At 56.6% G+C, this 16951-nt stretch overlaps 1 protein-coding gene across 2 annotated transcripts in view; it reads left to right on the plus strand.

The window, feature by feature from the left end:
- The window catches only part of MLLT1 (MLLT1 super elongation complex subunit), a 59281-nt gene that overhangs the window by 26662 nt on the left and 15668 nt on the right, over nucleotides 1-16951 (plus strand). The window contains exons 4-5 of one of the 2 annotated variants that reach the window (XM_087425642.1): nucleotides 11550-11693; nucleotides 15252-15377. In XM_087425642.1, coding sequence (XP_087281768.1) covers nucleotides 11550-11693; nucleotides 15252-15377 — 270 coding nt within the window. The remainder of the gene's footprint in view (nucleotides 1-11549; nucleotides 11694-15251; nucleotides 15378-16951) is intronic. The other variant, XM_087425643.1, reaches the window with a different exon arrangement.

Here is a 16951-nt window from a genome sequence, read left to right on the forward strand (position 1 = left end):
GTGGGTTGCAGAGAACAAGGATGTTTCACTTTATGAGAAGTTGCACAACAGTTTTGGAAAGTGGCCGTCCCCCTTTGCACCTTCGCTGGGTGAGAATGGGGGTTCCCGGCACTCTGCGTTCTCGCCAGCACGTGGTAGGGTCAGACTGTTTCCTTTTGCCTTTCTAGCGGGTGTATAGTGGTCTCTCTGTTTTTAAAAAAATAGCTTTATTGAGATATAATTCACACGCCATATAATTCATCCATTTAAAGTGTGCATTTCATTGGTTTTTAGTATATTCACAGTTGTGCAACCGTCAGCACTAATTCTAGAACTTTTTCATCACCCCAAAAAGAAGCCCTCTCCCCATTAGCAGTCACTCCCCATTCCCGCCTCCCCCAGCCCCTGACAGCCACTAATCTACTTTCTGTCTGTGGATTTGCCTGTTCTGGACATTTGACATCAATGGAATCACACACTGTGTGTCCCATTGTGTCTGGTTCTCTCAGTGAGCATCATGTGTTCAAGGTCCATCCACAGTGTAGCATGTGTCAGTGCTTTGCTCCTTTTCATGGCTGAGTAATGTTCCAGGGTGTGGATGGACCACATTGCCTTTATCCATTCATCAGTCGATGGGCATGTGCCTTCTTTCCACCTATTAGCTGTTTCACGTACAAGTTTTTTTGTGGGTATATGTTTTCATTTCTCTTGAGCATGTACGTAGGAATGTCTTTTGGTAATCCCGTGTTTAACTTTTTGAGTAACTGCCAAACTGTTTTCCACAGCGGCTGCACAGTTTTCCATTCCCACTAGCCGTGTACGAGGGTTCCAGTTTTTCCCCATCCTCGCCCACACTTCCTGTCTTGTTGATTATAGCTGTCTGGTGGATGTGAAGTAGTTTCTCACTGGGTTTTGAGTTCCTTGGTGCCTGGTGACGCTAAGCATCTTTTCATATGTTTATTTGCAGTTCATATATTTTCTTTGGTAAAGTGACTGATCAGAATTTTTGCTTTTTTTGTTTTAATTGGGTCAGTTGTTTCCTTGTTGTCGAGTTTGAATAGTTGTTTATATACTCTGGATCCAAGTTGTTTATCTGGTGTATGATCTGCAGATATTTTCTCCAAGTCTGTGGCTTGTCTTTTCATTCTCTCTCTCTTTTTTTTTCTTTTTTTTTTTTTTGGTGAGGAAGACCAGCCCTGAGCTAACATCTGATGCCAATCCTCCTCTTTTTGCTGAGGAAGATTGGCCCTGGGCTGACATCCATGCCCATCTTCCTCTACTCTATATGGGACGCTGCCACAGCATGGCTTGACAAGCGGTGCGTTGGTGCGCACCCGGGATCTGAACCAGTGAACCCTGGGCCGCTGAAGCAGAGAGCGTGCGCTTGAACCGCTATGCCACCGGGCCAGCCCCTTCATTCTCTCTTAACAGTATCTTTTGCCCAACAAAAGTTTTAAATTTTGATAGTCCAGTTTATCATTTGTTTTTCTTTTATGGATTGTGCTTTTTGGTGTATCTAAAAACCCTTGGCCAGACCCAAGGCCCTTGAGTTTCTTTTTGCTGCCCACTGTTTAAAGAGGCAGAAGGAAATTGCCGGCAGGAAGATGGTATCTAGTGGGGGTTGCTGTTGTCATTTATTCTTTGCAATTGAGGATTTTTTAGAAAAACTTATTTATTTACAATGAGCAGGAAGAATTGCTTTGCTTCTGCTCTTTGCTGCTGTTACATTGATGTATTCACGCAACAGATATTTGCTGAGTCCAGACACGTTAAGGCCCACCGTGGACACACTCCTGTGTCCTGCGGAGCTCCCAGACTGACAGGGACGAGAGACAGTAAACAAGCAATAACGGAAGTGGCCACACCAGACAAGTCATCAGTGCTCTGAGACGGAAGCGCTGGGTGCTGCGAGTGTGTGACGGGGGACCAGTTAGAGAGGGCTGGGGGATGTGTCGGGAAAGGTTTCCCTTAGGAAGCGAGGTTCACTCAGTCCTGCAGGGGGGTAGGAATCGGGGCAGAGGAGAGGGAGCACTGTTCCCGGCAAAGTGGCAGAGGCCTGAAGGTCGAGAGGCGGGGACATCTGTTCAGAAGGGAGGCGGGGTGGGTTTGGGAGGAGATGAGCTGACCAGGTGGGCCGTGCCGCTCCTCCCCAAGCACATCGGGAGCCATCGGAGAGGAGAGTTCAGCTGGGGGTGACATGAGCGCACTTGCTTTATAAAAAGACCTCTCAAGCCCGTGTCTGGCCAGTGGATGTGCCATCAGACCCTCAGCAAAGGGTTGATTCCTCTGATCCCTCTGGGTTCATCTGCCTGTTTGGCCACAAGCTTCAGAGTCCCCCACAGGCGCCTGTCTCGTCCCGTGCCTGTCCCGGCTGTTCTGTGGTAGCACGGTCACGTTACAGCCTTTCCTGGAGGCAGTTCCCTGGCTGCCAAGCAGGAAGTACTTACCCCTGTCCGAGGTTGGTTAGGAAGCGGGGAGGGTGCCCCTGGGAGGGGGCTCTGGGTGGACCTGGAGGGCTTGGTCTTGGGTGTGAGCAGGTGCAGGGAGCTCATCCACTTTTTTTTCTTTTTTCAAATTAAAGCTGGTTGCCCCTTAGTCCTGAGTTCTGGCTTCAAGTGATTGGTGAAACCGAGAGGAGATAAGGGAGTCAGTCATAGGATGAGGTTGAGAGATGGTCTAAGTTCACAGGAACTGCTCTGTCATCATCACGCCCGCAGCGGCCGGCAGCCCTGCCTGTGCCCTGTGGTGTCTGAAAGGGAAACAGCGCTGGCCTGGGCACACTTTGTATCGAACCCACAGCTCAACTGTTTGGGGCGCGGAAACTTCCCTGCAGCTGGCCGTGCCCCATCTCCTCTGGGCCCAGCCTCCCTTCATTGTGAGATGTACCGTCCATCTAGTAACGCACTTGTAGAGGAGGAGGAGAAGGTGTCAAGCGTGCACGCTGACTTTAAGACGCAGCCCGATGTTCAGAAACAGTAAAATGTGAAGAAGTTTATTTTGGCTCTTGGCTGCTAATATTAGACATCCTCCCCGCCCTCCCTCCGCCCCCTACAACAGGCTGTTATTGGACAGCGAGCCCTCAGTATCACTAACTTTCCGTGGCTTTACTCAAATGCTGTCAGCTGAAGTCACAGAAAGGTCATTTGGGTACATTTTATTAGGAGATTTTAGAAAGGGCGTTTTATTTTTTAAGTAAGTTCAGACAGCACTGGCCAGCCTCCGTGCCTCAAACCCTCAGAGGCATCTTCTTGGACACATCCTGGCTGACTGGTGTTGGGGGAGCAGCCGTGTAGGCAGTGTGGCAGGACTGGCGACATGCGGTGGGAGGCCCCAGGCCACCAAGTCCTCCCCCCTCCCTGCCCTCTAGAGCGGAAATGGCTCTGGGCTGCAGAAGCCTGCTTACGCGGTCAGGTCGGGCTTTTCCCACTTGCCCTCAGTTTAAGTTGCGCCTCGGTGGTGAGAGCTGGTCTCGAGTGATGAAGGGGGGACCTGGATTCTCCCGCTTCGGCACGGCCCTTCTGGGGTCACCATTGTCTCGTCCCCTCGCCTCACCCCGGGTCAGCTGGTGGAGGAGCCGCCCGCCTTGCACGCTCCGCTCGAGGCTCCCAGGCTCTCTGGGGGCTCTCCAGGGGTCAGGAGGCGGGCAGCCCCTCTGTGGAGGTGGCCGTGGCGGCGGCTCTCCGCCAGGGACACTTGGCAGGTTGATGCGGCCCTGGGGGCCGGCCCTCACTGGTGGGTTGCCGAGGAGCCGGAACAGAAGGGACATTGTGCGAGGAGAGCCAGGGAAAGGTCAGGGGGCCGCCGAGTTGTGTGACAAGCCGCATGGATTGGCCAGCTGTCCGCCTTGGTTTGTCTTTCCCTGGGGCATCTGTCTGTTCCTCGATGTGGGACCCCAGAAGCATCTGTATTTCCTAGAGGGCAGCGCCTGGAGCCGCGTAGAGAAGCACCTCGAAAGAGCAAGTGTGCGTGAGAAGAGGGGCAGGCTGACCCTGCGGCTGATCACAGTCACCCCAGGACCCCCTGGAGGGATGGTCCCCACCCCAGCCCGGCTCCCCCGCTCGTGCCCTCTCCTGGGCTGCTCCAGAAGGGGCTGGAAGAGTTGGCCTGGAGTCGGCTTCCCTGAGAATCTCTGCTGACTGACTTGTTTCCTGTAGAGATGGGAATTGTGTCACTGAGTCATTTGCACTGTTACCCCCCCCCCCCAGAGTGAGGGAGGCGTGCTGTTGAGCAGGGGTGGGGCAGGGAGTGCCGGGGTGGAGGTGTTGTCAACATCAGCCCAGCCCCGTGCTCTCGTGCTCTCGGGGCTCAGAGTGCGGGCTCAGGCAGCCTCGGATCTGGGCTTGAGAGGGGCTGTCCCATGTTGGGCGTGACGGGCTCTTGTGTCTCTCTGTCCTGCAGCCACTGTGGGACGCGAGGGGGCATGGTCTCTCTTAGACTGGGGGCAGTGAGGTGCGGAGAGGGGACCGGCGACCCGCGGGCCTCGGCTCCAAGCACTCGTGGGCTCATCCTGCAGACACTGGTCCTTTCTTCCTCTTTGTCTGTGTTGGTCCAGATTTCTTTCACAAATGGCTGTTTCTTGTGTGTTTATGTTGCAGGCTACTTTCTCACCCTTTTTGGTGTTAGACTGGGGACGAATCATTCAGTTAAGAGTTCCAGATGATAGAAGCTAACTTGAAGCATAAAAATGTTGGACTGTTTCCTGGAAAGTTCTTTCAAATGTAGTGTGTGCCCTTGTGCCGCCTTGTGTTAATTTCTAATTGCCTATCAATACACGAAGGTATTCAGCTTTCTGCGGATCAGATGATCCTGAGGCCCACAGAGTAGAAGAATGAAGCTCTTCCCTCTCTGTCCCTCCGCCCGCAGTGTGTTGCCTCTCAAGAGGTGAACAGTGCGTGTCTGTCTCCCGGACCCTTTCCCCGTGTTTTACACGCATGTGTAAGTACAGTCTGTGATCCACAAGCCGTGGGATTCCATCGTACTCCTCGGGCTGCCAAACCTGGAACCCTGTGCTGTTGCATCCTTCTCTCACTGAGGCTCAGAGAGGTGGCGTGGCTTGTCCATGTCCAGGGTCACACAGTGAGTTGGCGGCAGAGCTGCTTTGGCATCCAGAAGGTCTCAGCCCCCAAAGCCCACAGTCTTCAGCCCACGTTGTACTGGTTTCCTTAGGCTTTTTTAAATTTTTAAAAAATTTTTAATTAATTAGTTTTTTTGGTGAGGAAGATGGTCCCTGAGCCAACATCTGTGCCAGTCTTCCTCTACTTTGTATATGGGATGCCGCCACAGCATGGCTTAGTGAGTGGTGCATAGGTCCATGCCCAGGATCTGAACTCACGAACCCTGGGCCATCAAAGCGGAACACGTGAACTTAACCATTAGGCCACCGGGCTGGCCCCTCGTTAGGCTTTTTAAAAGCTTTTTATCTACTTCTGACTACAAAGGTGATACATGTAGGTTGCAAGGAATTGAAGTCCTCTCTCAAGCTGCTTCCTTGAAACACCACTGTAAGCATTAGTTGTAAGTCCTTCCAGAAACATCTTTTTCTGTGGCGTGGGTGTGTGCTTTAACTGTGGGCCTCTCGGGTCGGTACACGGAGCTCTCCCTCGTTCTTGTGGTGTCTGCATAGCGTGCCCCTCAGCTTGGACCAGTTCAGATTTACCCGCCTTCTGTTGAGGGGCACTGGGCGTCTCCAGGCCTCTCACGCCTGGGGCTGTGCCTCAGTGACCCTCCTCAACCTCCGTGTACCAGGTCGGTAGGATCGAATCCTGGACGCGAGACTTGAGGTCTGGTGGTGTGTGCTGGAGGGCTTGTTTTCCCCGTGCTGCTGTCTTTGCTGGGCAGGCGGCAGGTATCTCTTGCCGCCCTGGAGGCAGTCCCGTTCCCGTTCACCGTTCCGGTTCACCGTGGGCTGGGGGACCAGTGGGCCGGGTGTGTTAGAGCCGTGTCTGCAGGAAGGCCCCAGAGGCTGGTGCACAGACGCGCGGGCCTGGCCTTTGTTGGTTCCGTGTGGCCTTGGGAAATGGTAAATGCCACTACCCTCAGTTTCCCCTCCTGACGGACGGTGAGAAAGTGACTAGCTGTCAGAGCGTTTGTGAGGATGAAGTACGGTGCTGTGTGAGCCTGTAGCACACGCCTGGCCCCGGGGAGGGCTCCCTAAATGATGCTGGCAGCGAGGCGGCTGCTCGAAGCCAAGGGAGGCGTTCACTGGGTGGCCAGGGAGGCTCCCGGGGACCCAGGGACGGAAGGTTCCATGGGGCCTCCTCTGGGCAACGTGAGGGGCCTCACCCTATCCTCGGTACCAGGACAGAGCCGGCTCATGGTAGGTGGTCGGTAGGTACTCAAAAGCAGAGCCAGAGGAGGGCTGGGGGGAGCCAAGCATGTGTATTTACATCTTTAATACAGAAAACTTAACATATACAGAAGCAGAGAGAAGAGCGGAGCCAACGACCGGGCAGCCTCAGCGTCCACTTGCGGACAGTGTTTCTTCATCTTGGCCCCCAGGATTATTCTGAATCAGGTCCTAGGCATCCTGTCTTAATCCGTAAATATTTCAGCCTGAGTCTGTAAAAGATAAGACTCTTAAAAAAAAAAAAAAACCTAACCATGGTATCTTAACTAGCAGTTATTAAATTGATCATCAAATAGCCAGTAATGCCAAGGCTTCCCTAATTGGCTCTCATATATATATATTTCTAATAATTTGTGTGTTCAAATCAGGGTTCAACTAAGGTTGGTGCATTGCTATGGATTCTCTCTCTTTTTTTTTTTTTTTTAAGATTTTTATTTATTTATTCCCCCCCCCCCCAAAGCCCCAGTAGATAGTTGTATGTCATAGCTGCACATCCTTCTAGTTGCTGTATGTGGGACGCGGCCTCAGCGTGGCCAGAGAAGCGGTGCGTCGGTGTGCACCCGGGATCCAAACCCGGGCCGCCAGCAGCGGAGCGCGCGCACTTAACCGCCAAGCCACGGGGCCGGCCTGGAGTCTCTATCTCTTAAGCGTCTTTAACTGTGTTTCCCCCTCCGTCTCTCTCCCCCCTTCTCTCTTTTCTTTTCTCTCCCTTGTGGAGTATTTTAAGAAGCCGTGTTGTTTGTCCCATAGGGATGTTGCAGGCTGCAGCCATGTAAACTGGCAGTTAGATCTAGGGCCGTGGTCTCATTCAGGTTTAACTGTTTTGTGCTTTAAGCCCAGTGTATGTGAACCCGGGGCCTCTCCCAGTGAGTGTCGCACAGGCCCAGGGACAAGTGTGGGCAGGGCGGAGATGGCAAGAGGCCCCAGGGTCCTGAGGAGCCAGGCGTCCTCCTTGCTAGTGAGTTCGTGGACTGCCGGGAGTCTGAGGGCGGTTACTCTTTCCTTTGTCCCCAGGGTGAGGCCGTGAACCTGGGGCTCCTCCAGGGCCAGCCCCGCCAGCTGTAGAGGGGGTGGGGCCCTGGAGACAGCCCCGGGGGTGTCCCAAAGTGGTGGATGGGCACCATGGGGAGCTCCAAGTGCAGTCAGCTAGCCCCAGCGCTGTGGGCTGTTTGCCTTGTCGCGCGCTGTGCCAGGGCCAGCCTGCCGCTCGGGCTCCCGCGGCCTGGCGGGTGCACGGGCTGTCAGCTTCAGGCGCTGGCACCAGTTTGGCCAGTTCCTCCACATCTTAGTTTGCTGTGGCTGGAGAGAGACGCTGGCCTGCGGCCAGAGGCCTGGGGAGTGGATGGCTGCCGCGGCCCGGCCTGAGAACACTGGAGGCCAGCCGCGGCCGCCTTTGCTGAGAGCGGGGCCCGTGTGGGTCTGGCTGGAATGACTAAGGCTGTGACTCCTGGGACTGCAGGCCCCACACACCTTGAACTCGGCTGCTCCTCCCCGAGCCTGCTGCTGACTCGGGGGTGTTGCATGCTCACTGTGTCTCAGGAGGCGGGTTTCCCAGGAGGGGTGTCCAGGAAGGAGTCTGTCACCCTCTCGGAAGTTCCTTAGTTTCTCAGGCCTGAGATCTTGTCCGGAGGGAGCTCCGATCAGCCGTTGTCAGTGTGCTGTGCCGCCCACGTCGGCTACCAGAGCTGATCCCGAGTCAACAGAGCAGCACAGGCTGGGCTCGCAGATGCCTCCCCTTGGCTTTGCTCCGTGCCGCCCATCTCTGGGGAGCCGTGAAGAACTCTCCCTGGTCTCCTGTCTCGGGCTGTGGCCTTGCTCTTTTTGGTTTGTGTGGGCGTGAGAAGCTGTTCCAAGAGCCGGGGCTCCAGAGAACATGGCCTGCCTGGAGTGAGTCTTGGCTCACTGCCGACCAGCCACGTGGCACCGGGTGGGTCATTGGCCTCTGTTTCAATGTCTTCGTCTGAGAAATGGGGACAGTGAGAGCTCCTGTGTTTCGGGCTGTGAAGCTCTCATACACGTTGAGAGCTTAGAAAAGGGCCTGGCCCCGTACATGCTGCCTAAGTGTTGTGCTCCATGGCGTAGTCAGTGTCACGTCAACATCGCTGCCGCCCTGGCTGTCTCAGCTGCGACGCCGAGTATCCTAAGGTTAGAGACCCCTCCTCGGAGCTGGGCGTCAGTGGGAGCACTTGGTGGGCACCCCTTACGTTTGTAGGGTAAACGAGTATGTAGGCACATTCACCAGACATGGGTGCTTGGTCAGGGCCAGGCCCAGGAACAAGAAAGGGTCCCTCACGGTCCCGTGGGGTGTGTGTCCAGAAAACAGACACGTCCTACTCACAAGAGAGAATTACATGCTGTGGTTGGGGATAATGGCAGAGAAGGCCCGAGGAGGGACAGGTGCCAGCCCAGGAGAGCTGGGGGGGAGTGGAAGAGGGCAGGGGGCTAGACCACCTCTAGCCCGAGATGGCCGGATTGCCCCAGCTGCAGTGGTGGTCTGGCCTTTCCTCAAGGCTGGGAGGGAGGCTATTGGGGGGTTTTACCGGAGTGGGTTGGGGGTGAGCACTGAGCTGGTGTAAACCGCGTGCATTGAGAGGGGGCTGTAGTGGAAGCAGCTGGATGGTTAGGAGGCGGCGAGTGGTCCCGGGGAGACGGTGGGGAGTGGCTGGCTGAAGGAGAAGTGGTGGGCTTATCCAGCACCTGGAACGGAAAGCTGGGGTCTCCCAGAGAGGGCCTGGCTCTGAGCCTTGGGGTGCCCCCAGGGTTGGCAGCAGGTGGAGCTGTGGAGCGTCCTTTCACTGTCCCTGTGAGCCCCCATTTTCCTCCTGGGCAGTTCTGTGGCTTCAGGTACCATCCGTCTGCTGTGTCTCCCAGGTGCCTTCAAGCCCAGATCTCTTTCTGGCAAAAACAGCAGTTTCCGTTTCTTGATGGCACAGAGCTGAGTGGCGTAGCCATGTTATCTCATCGAATCCTCCCCACGTTACAAGTGGAGAAACTGAGGCTCCGGAGGGCAGGCCTGGTGACCAAGGCCGGGCAGCCAGTGAGAGGTGGTCTAGCCCCCTGCGACCTCCTGCTGATGTCCCTGAGGCCGTGGTGCCTTCCCCTCCTGGACACGTTCCCTTAGCCGAGGTCCTCCTCCAGTGTGCGTTTTCGCTGCCCTGTGTCCACTTGAAAAAGTTATCGGAGAAAGTCTGAAACATCCACAGACGCAGATGGCCCTCCTGGCCATCACCCACAGGTGGTGGCTGTAACAGTTACCCCTCACGGCCAAGCCTGGTCCTCTGGCTGCCACGCCCCCCGTGTCATTTCGGAGCAAATCCCAGACATCACCATTTCGTGTGTCAATATTTCAGAACATGTCTCTAAAAAATCAGGTCTGCTTTTTAGTAAGTTAATAATAATACCAGTATTACACCTACACATTCATAATTCCTTAATATCCAGTCAGTGCTGAAAGTTCTTCTGTTGAATCAGGATCTAGATAAGATCCTCACATTGTGGTTCATGGGTTTGTCTCTCAAATCCCTTTTAATCCGTAGATTCTGCTGCTACCATGTCTTTTTTTTTTTTTGCAATTTATTTGTTGAAGAAACTGGGTCATTTGTCCTTTCGAGTTTAGTACCTGCTGGCTCTTTGCTGCTTTCGTCTCTGTGGTGTTTGTTATTTAGTGCAATCCTCTGATTTGTGTGTTCCCTGTCAATTTGAACTTGAATCTGGAGGTGAGATCCTCCCAGGAAGGTGGCACGACAGTCTCGTCTGGTGGCCTGTGTGTGTGACGTTGGCGGCAGCTGACGGACCACCTAGATTGTTGACCATCAGGAGTTACAGACGGTGGTGTTCTCATTCCTTCTCTGTGTGCTCGCTGGATGCGTCTGTTTACCTCTGAGCTTCCCTGTGTTTACCTCGTGGAAAGGCGGGACAAATGCTTGATGTTTTTTTGCCCCTCCCCCGTCTTTATTTGCCGGTTGCACACCCTGCTCCCAGTCGCGACATCCTGCTCGTTTCCAGGATCATTTAGGGGTGTAACAGTGGCCTAATTTGGGGCTTCTTCCTCTTCCTTCAAAAGAAGTCAGGAGGTGCCAGGGCTGCCTCCCTGAGATTCCCGTGGCTGTCCTCCACGCTTGTCCCGTGGTCGGTGCCACACCTCCCACGGTCGGGCAGGAAACAGAGGGGTGCTGAGACCTCCTCTGTGCACGTTTGTTTTTTATTTGGGAAGGAAAGCCTCCCCAAGGCTGACCCCCCCCTTGCATCTCATCACCCCAGACTATCACACATCCACCTTGCGGAAGAGGGACGATTTCCAAGTCTGCTTTAGATGGACTGGGACAGAAACCTACTCTCCCTGACACCAGGGGCTGCGGGAGAGGGGCCTGCAGTGTCACCTAGCCAGTTGGCTTTGGCTCAAGGAGCCGGTTTACTTGGCTGCCCCTCACCAGACTCGTGGCTCTCAGAAGGAGATAGATAAATGGGTCGTAGTTACTCTATATTTAACATTTTGAGGAACCCCCAGACAGTTTGCCAAAGTGACTGCACGATTTTATATTCCCACTAGCAATGCACAAGGGTTCCAATTTCTCTGCATCCTCGCCATCACTTATTTTCCATTTTTTCGATAATCACCATCCTAATGGGTGTGAGGTGGTGTCTCGTGGTTTTGATTTGCATTTCCCTGAAGATGAGTGATGTCGAGCATCTTTGTGTGTACTTATTGTCCATTTGTGTCTATTTTTGGAGAAATTTCCCTTCCAGGAAAGGGGCGGGAGTTGAGGCTCTAGGATCGTGGGCCTCAGAGCCTGGGGTTTGGTCTCAGCACTGTCAGTTATCATCTGTGTGTCTTTGAGCCTCAGTTTCTCCATTTGTTGGCGGGTGCTGTGAGGGTTGAATATTTGCACGGGGCCGAACATGCCATCGGCTGGAATGTTTGCATCAACATCTGAGAACATCCTTCTTAATGATCTTTTGTTTCTGTGCTGGAGCCTGCTTTGCTGGGTCCTCTGCAGATAGTAGGTTCACTTATTTTGGGTAACCTAATAGACGAGGAGGCGGCACACAGATAGAAGAGCTGATGAGGGTCTGAGGGGGAGAGAAGTAGGGGCCAAGCGAAGGAGAAAGACCAGCTGGCAGTGGGGAGCACGTCTGCCTCTGTCCCGTGGCTGTTGTCGCATGGCTGTCCCTGCAGCCTCCCGCCCGCCCTCTGAAACGGACTTCCTTGTTTTCTTTGTTTAAGGAGGAGCCCAGGAAGGTTTGCTTCACCTATGACCTGTTCCTGAACCTGGAGGGCAACCCGCCTGTCAACCACCTGCGCTGCGAGAAGCTCACCTTCAACAACCCCACCATCGAGTTCCGGTACAAGCTCCTGATGGCCGGCGGGGTGAGTGTGCCCCGGCGGGCGGGCCCGCCCCTGCTCGCACAGACGGACGCTGGGGAGGTGCCGGCCGCTCCGTCGAGTCTCCGTTGAGTGTCCGTCATGGCTCTGTGCTGGGGGCGCCGTGCGATCTCCCGGGCGCGTCTCTCCCGAGTGTGGTTATGCACCCAGGACCTGGATGGGCAGGTTGCACAGGTAGCACCTGGCAGCGCTGGGTGGGACCCAGGTGTCCCTAGACTGTGCTGGGGCGTTGTCAGCTATAAATGACTAACTAGTCGCTGGTTATCCCCTCAGCTTCCTGGTTAGCTGTGGTTAATTAGCATCTTCCTCCCCGAAGTGGGGGGGCAGGGGGAGGGATGGGCGTGAGGCCAGACTGTCGGTGTGGCGAGGCGCTGGAGCCAGCTTTCGACTGGATTGGCAAGGCCGTGCTGGGGCCGCGTCACCTGGGCAGACAGCGTTGGCTCTCTGTGGGGCTCCCCGGTGGCGCTCGCTGCCCGGCACTTTTGTCCTTGGGAGGCCAGACGAAAGTGTCAGCTCTCAGGACCTGGGCCTCTGTCACGAGTTGTGTGGCCAGCGATCCTGGTGTGATGGCAGAGCGCCGAGAACACCGTCAGGGCCCTTGGAGAATGGGGGTGGGGACGGTTGGTTGTGGAGGCTGGACTGTGTGTGCCTAGGCAGGTGCAGGCTGAGGACAGAGGGAGCATCCCAAAGCCACCTTTTAGTGACCCAGAGTCACTGAGCGTTTGCCTAGCTGCCAGCAGTGCCTGTGATGGAGGAGTCGGGCGAGTGTGTGTGTGTGTGCACACATGCACGTGTGCGTTGTGTGGGCAGGCCCACCTCCCCAGTAAATACGGGGAGTTTGGGTTGAGTTTCTTTGGGCCTGGGGAGCAGTCCTTTCCTCTTCATGTAATTCACTTGGGTCTTTTATGAGCTTTTTAAAAAAAAGTAAAGGCAGTCATTTATTCGTTGCAGAAACTCGGATCGAGTTCTGCTGTGTTCCTAACAGGAGATCAGCCAGCGACTCTGAGCTAGCGTGTGCCGGCCGATGGAGCCCGGCCCCAGAGCGGAGGTGCGGGAGTGGATTCACGTAGACGTTTGTCCTGACGTGTGCCCGGGCGTTCCGCAGGACCCAAGTGCGTGGGGCGGGCTTGCCGGCTTCACGGTCCTCCCAGCTCTGCTCCCTCCACCTTATATTTGCTGCCAAGTGTTTTCCAAAGCACTTCCCCGAGGTGCTCCTGGGCGTCCCCGCAAGGGTTCCGTGGTCACCTTTCTCTAGGGGATAGACAAGCACATAGCTTTCCAGGGGCCTCTCAGAGCTCCGGGACCAAGGGACCGTCCCGCCCCGGTCTCTGCATGAGGAAGTTGCCTGTGCTCTGGAGAGGTGAAGGCTCACTGAGCATCATCTAAACATATAAAACCGAGGGGCGGGGGAGGAGGCGGCACGAGGAGGCGCGGGCTGGAGGTTGGGAGGGCAGGTCCGGCTGGCAGTTTGGGAAGGGCTGGCCCTGGAGGGAGGAAGGGAGAGCGAGGCCTCGGGCCGCGGCGCGGTGGGCTGTGCCAGCTGCTTTTCACCCCCTGTGAGGGCTCCCAGGGAGCCGGTGGGCTGCTCGGGCCTTTCCAACCCTCTGGAGCTTTGGACCTTCAAGGCTGGCCCTGGGCTGATGGCAAAGCAGCCTGTCTGTAGGAGCAGCCGGAGACCTTTATGGGACAGCAGCTCCTGAGTTGTGGTCCTTGTGTTAGCCATTCTGGGGCTCTGAGTGTCCCCAGCGGGGCTGGCGTTTGCTGTCTAGTGCAGTGACCCCCGACCCCGCCCGCGTTGATGGAGGTGCGAGAAGACCTGGAGGGACAGACCGGTCCGTAAGTCAATGAGAACTGCTTTCTGTCCTGCGCCCTCTGCCGCGGGTCCCGTGGAGTCCTGTGATTCCTAGCGTGAGGTTCAGACGCTCCCTCTGCGCTGACCGGAGCGGCTCTTCTGCTTTGCCATATCGTGGGAGGCCAGCCCTGGGGCAGGCGGCAGTCTGTCCCCTGAGCGTTGTGTGTCGTGCGCCCCGGCGGCGGGTGAGCGGTGGCGGAGGGTCTGTGTGTCCCTCGGGTGGCAGGTCCTCGTGGAGCACCGTGGCAGAGGTGGAAGCAGGTCCTCGTGCTGTGAGGGCCGCTACCGAGAGGAGGACAGGGTCGGTCTGGGGCGCGACTGAAGGGAGAGGAGACACTGAAGCCACGGTGGAAGGAAGGGGTCCAGGCGTGGATGAACTAAGCCTCTCCCGTCTGCCCTCCTGGGCTGGGCTGGCGTCGCCCGCGTGTCCTCGCTGGCCTCACAGCCTGGTGGTGTCCTGAGAAGCAGCGGCGCGCGGGCGCCGGGCGCAGGCGGGCTCTGGGTGCTGTGCTCAGGAGTGTAGTGGTCAGACCGGCTCCGATGAGTAGCTCCGCCTGGGCTTCAGCGCCTCGGAGTCGGGGAGCCAGGCGGGGGGTGGCACGAAAGGCTCCACTGCCCTGCTTTCCACCCGGTGTCCCCGTGACCGTGACCGAGCGTTACGTCGGCCTCCTCGCGTGAAAGGTTTGGCTCATCAAGGAATCCCAGGTGCTCAAGGTTATTAATGGTGCTTGTCCCGCCAAGCTAAGTGCTCTTTTCTTTTTTTTTTTCTTTTACATGCGCTTTATTCCTTTGTTGTGTCTCGTCACCGTCTGGAAGGCTCCCTCTGAGTGGCTGACCGTGTAGTGTTCACTTGCAGTGTCGGTATTTCGAGGGCTTGCCCCCGAGCCTTCTCTCTCTCTGCAGGTGCCACGGGAGCCTCGCTGGAGCTGGGCAGGTGTTTCCCGGGAGCACCCGCTGGCGGGACCCCTGCCCCGGCCTACCTCCTCTGTCCTCTGCTAACAAAGAGTGGGGCTCGTGCTTCCCGCCCCCCGCAGGCCCGCGAAGCAGGCTTTTGCAGAGAGCTGCGCCCACCCCGTGTAGTTCTCTCCTGCCTCGGCCTCACTGCTCGCTCCCTGTTTCAGTCAACGTCACCTGCCCGACAGTGGAGGAGGGCTCGCGCCCCGGATATGTGGGACCCGGCAAAGTCACACGCGTGTCCGTCCGTTACAAGTTGCTCGCTCCGCCGTGGGCGTCTGGCTGTCTTCTTGCCTTCATGCGTCTGGTCTTTCTTAACCGCAGTGTGCAGGTCAGCTTTGGCACAGCGGCCTTCTTGTGCTTCTCGCACATTCCCCGAGTCTTCTTGGCCTGGCCCTCCGGTCCGCCGTGCCTGCGGCTCTCCTCCCTGCGGCCACGCAGCTGCACCTGGGCCCAGCCATCCTGGGACCCCGGCTTCTCTTCGCTCTCCGCCCCTGAGCTGAGCTCGCTTTGCTCCAAGCACGGCCAGCACCCAGCACCTCACGGAGGAAATGCCTTTGATTCTTTTGGGAAAGTGACGCTCAAGCTTTCCCTTGCCGCCCCCGCCCCCCCACCGCCCCAGAAGGAAGCTCCGATGGCCCCTAGCTACGCTCCCGCAGGCCGACTTCCTCTTGCCGGTCAGATTTCCAGCCTGCCTCCTTGCTCATCGATAACATCTGTCTCTTCTTTATCACTAGGTGATGGTAATGCCCGAAGGAGCAGAAACGGTGTCCAGGCCCAGTCCTGACTACCCCATGTTACCCACAATTCCACTCTCTGCCTTCTCTGACCCCAAGAAGACCAAACCGTCCCACGGCTCCAAGGTTAGTGAGGTAGAAGGCCCAGTCACGTGGGAGCACTGGGGCCCAGCGGTGGGTCCTGGGCTCAGGGCGCCCCCTCTGCAGAGCTGGTCCTTCTGACCCCGGACTCGCTCCCTTGGCATCTTCCTCTTGGAGCTGTGGGCTCCGCCTGGCTGCTCTTTGCCACTTGATCAGGAGAGTCGTGGAGTGCATGGGACAGCCGAGTGCTCGTGGGCTGTTGGCCCTGTTCCTCTTGAGGCCAGAGAGCCTGCCCAGTCCTCCCCTCACACTGAGTCAGTGGGCCTCAGGGCCACTCAGACAGATCTCTGAGAGTCTCGAGTGGTTGGGGGCCGTGGACGGAGTGTTTGCACCGCAGCCGCGAAGCCAGGACACTTGTCTGCCAGGGCTGGCTGCTCCCGCCCTGCACTGTTCCAGGCTTCGCGTCTTTCTTTGACAGCAGCTCAGAGAAGGCTGACTCGGGAGAAGGGCTGGGTGGACCTGTGTGGGCGATCGAGCTGGTTTCCCCCAGGAAGAAATGTTTTATTGTCTTCACTCAGCCCTGTCAGGCAGGTGGCGCTCTGCCTTCCCGAGACGTCTCTCTCTGAACTGTCCTGGAGTGGCCACCAGAGCCCTGTGGATGGTGTCACCATGTACATATAAACCCGTGAGCGTCTGTCCCATTCCCCTGCAGCCGCCCGCGTAGCTCCGGTCCCGGAGGCCAAGCTCCCGCTGGCTCTCAGGGCAGCTGCTTGTCGTCACGTCACCGAGCTCACGACTCTATCCACTTCTCATCTGTACATTTTTCTTGCTTCACTCCCCTGTCAGGTGTTTTGGGCCTGGGGTACCCCAGGTGGGACACGTCAGCCTCTCTTAAAGCCTTACTCATCAGCTCTCCTGGAGGAGAGCCACGTCACCCAGGCAGGGTCTTCCTGGCACTTTCCACAAGGCCGATCGGTCTCTGACATCTTCAGATCCTCCGAATGAAGCCCTCTAGATAGACACGTGAGGCCAGTTTTAAGTACAGAGTGCAGCTCTGGGGGTCTCCCCCTCACCCGCCTCCCGGGCCTGTCTGGCCCTGAACCTTGTGGAGGTTAAACGGAAGAAAAATTCTTGCTAGAGATCTTGGCAGCTTCTCTCTCAGCCACCCACGGTTTTTCAGAAGTCTGTGCGAAAGAGGAAGAGTAGGAATTGCCATTTTTTCCGTACATGTCACTTGCAAGTCATCTAAAACCCTGGGAAGAAATGCCCTCCCAGGTGGTAAGGACGCTCAGGTAGCCAGCAGAGCCATCTGCTGGGGCTGCTGGAGGCGTCTCTCGCTGGAGTGTCTTTGAGACCCTGGGAGCCCCTGAGCCAGACGGGCGTATCTGCCAGGCTCGGGAGGCCTGTAGCCAGGTCCTCCGTCTCCACCCCGTCCCTGTCCCGGGATCTTTCTCCAGCCGCCCAGGCGGCGTGACTTAGGAGGCGCCTGTGTAGGTTTCTCAGGCAGTGCAAGGCAGGTTCTTCTTGGCTGGCAGCTCTCCAAGAACCCCCTCTGCCTGTCGCCACAGTCCCGGCGTCCGAGCTGTCAGCCTCACTCTTCTCTCCTTGGAAGGCACGGC

The sequence above is a fragment of the Ceratotherium simum genome, chromosome 39 (assembly GCF_057802395.1).
Source record: "Ceratotherium simum simum isolate JZ-2026a chromosome 39, ASM5780239v1, whole genome shotgun sequence".
NCBI classification, from domain to species: domain Eukaryota; kingdom Metazoa; phylum Chordata; class Mammalia; order Perissodactyla; family Rhinocerotidae; genus Ceratotherium; species Ceratotherium simum.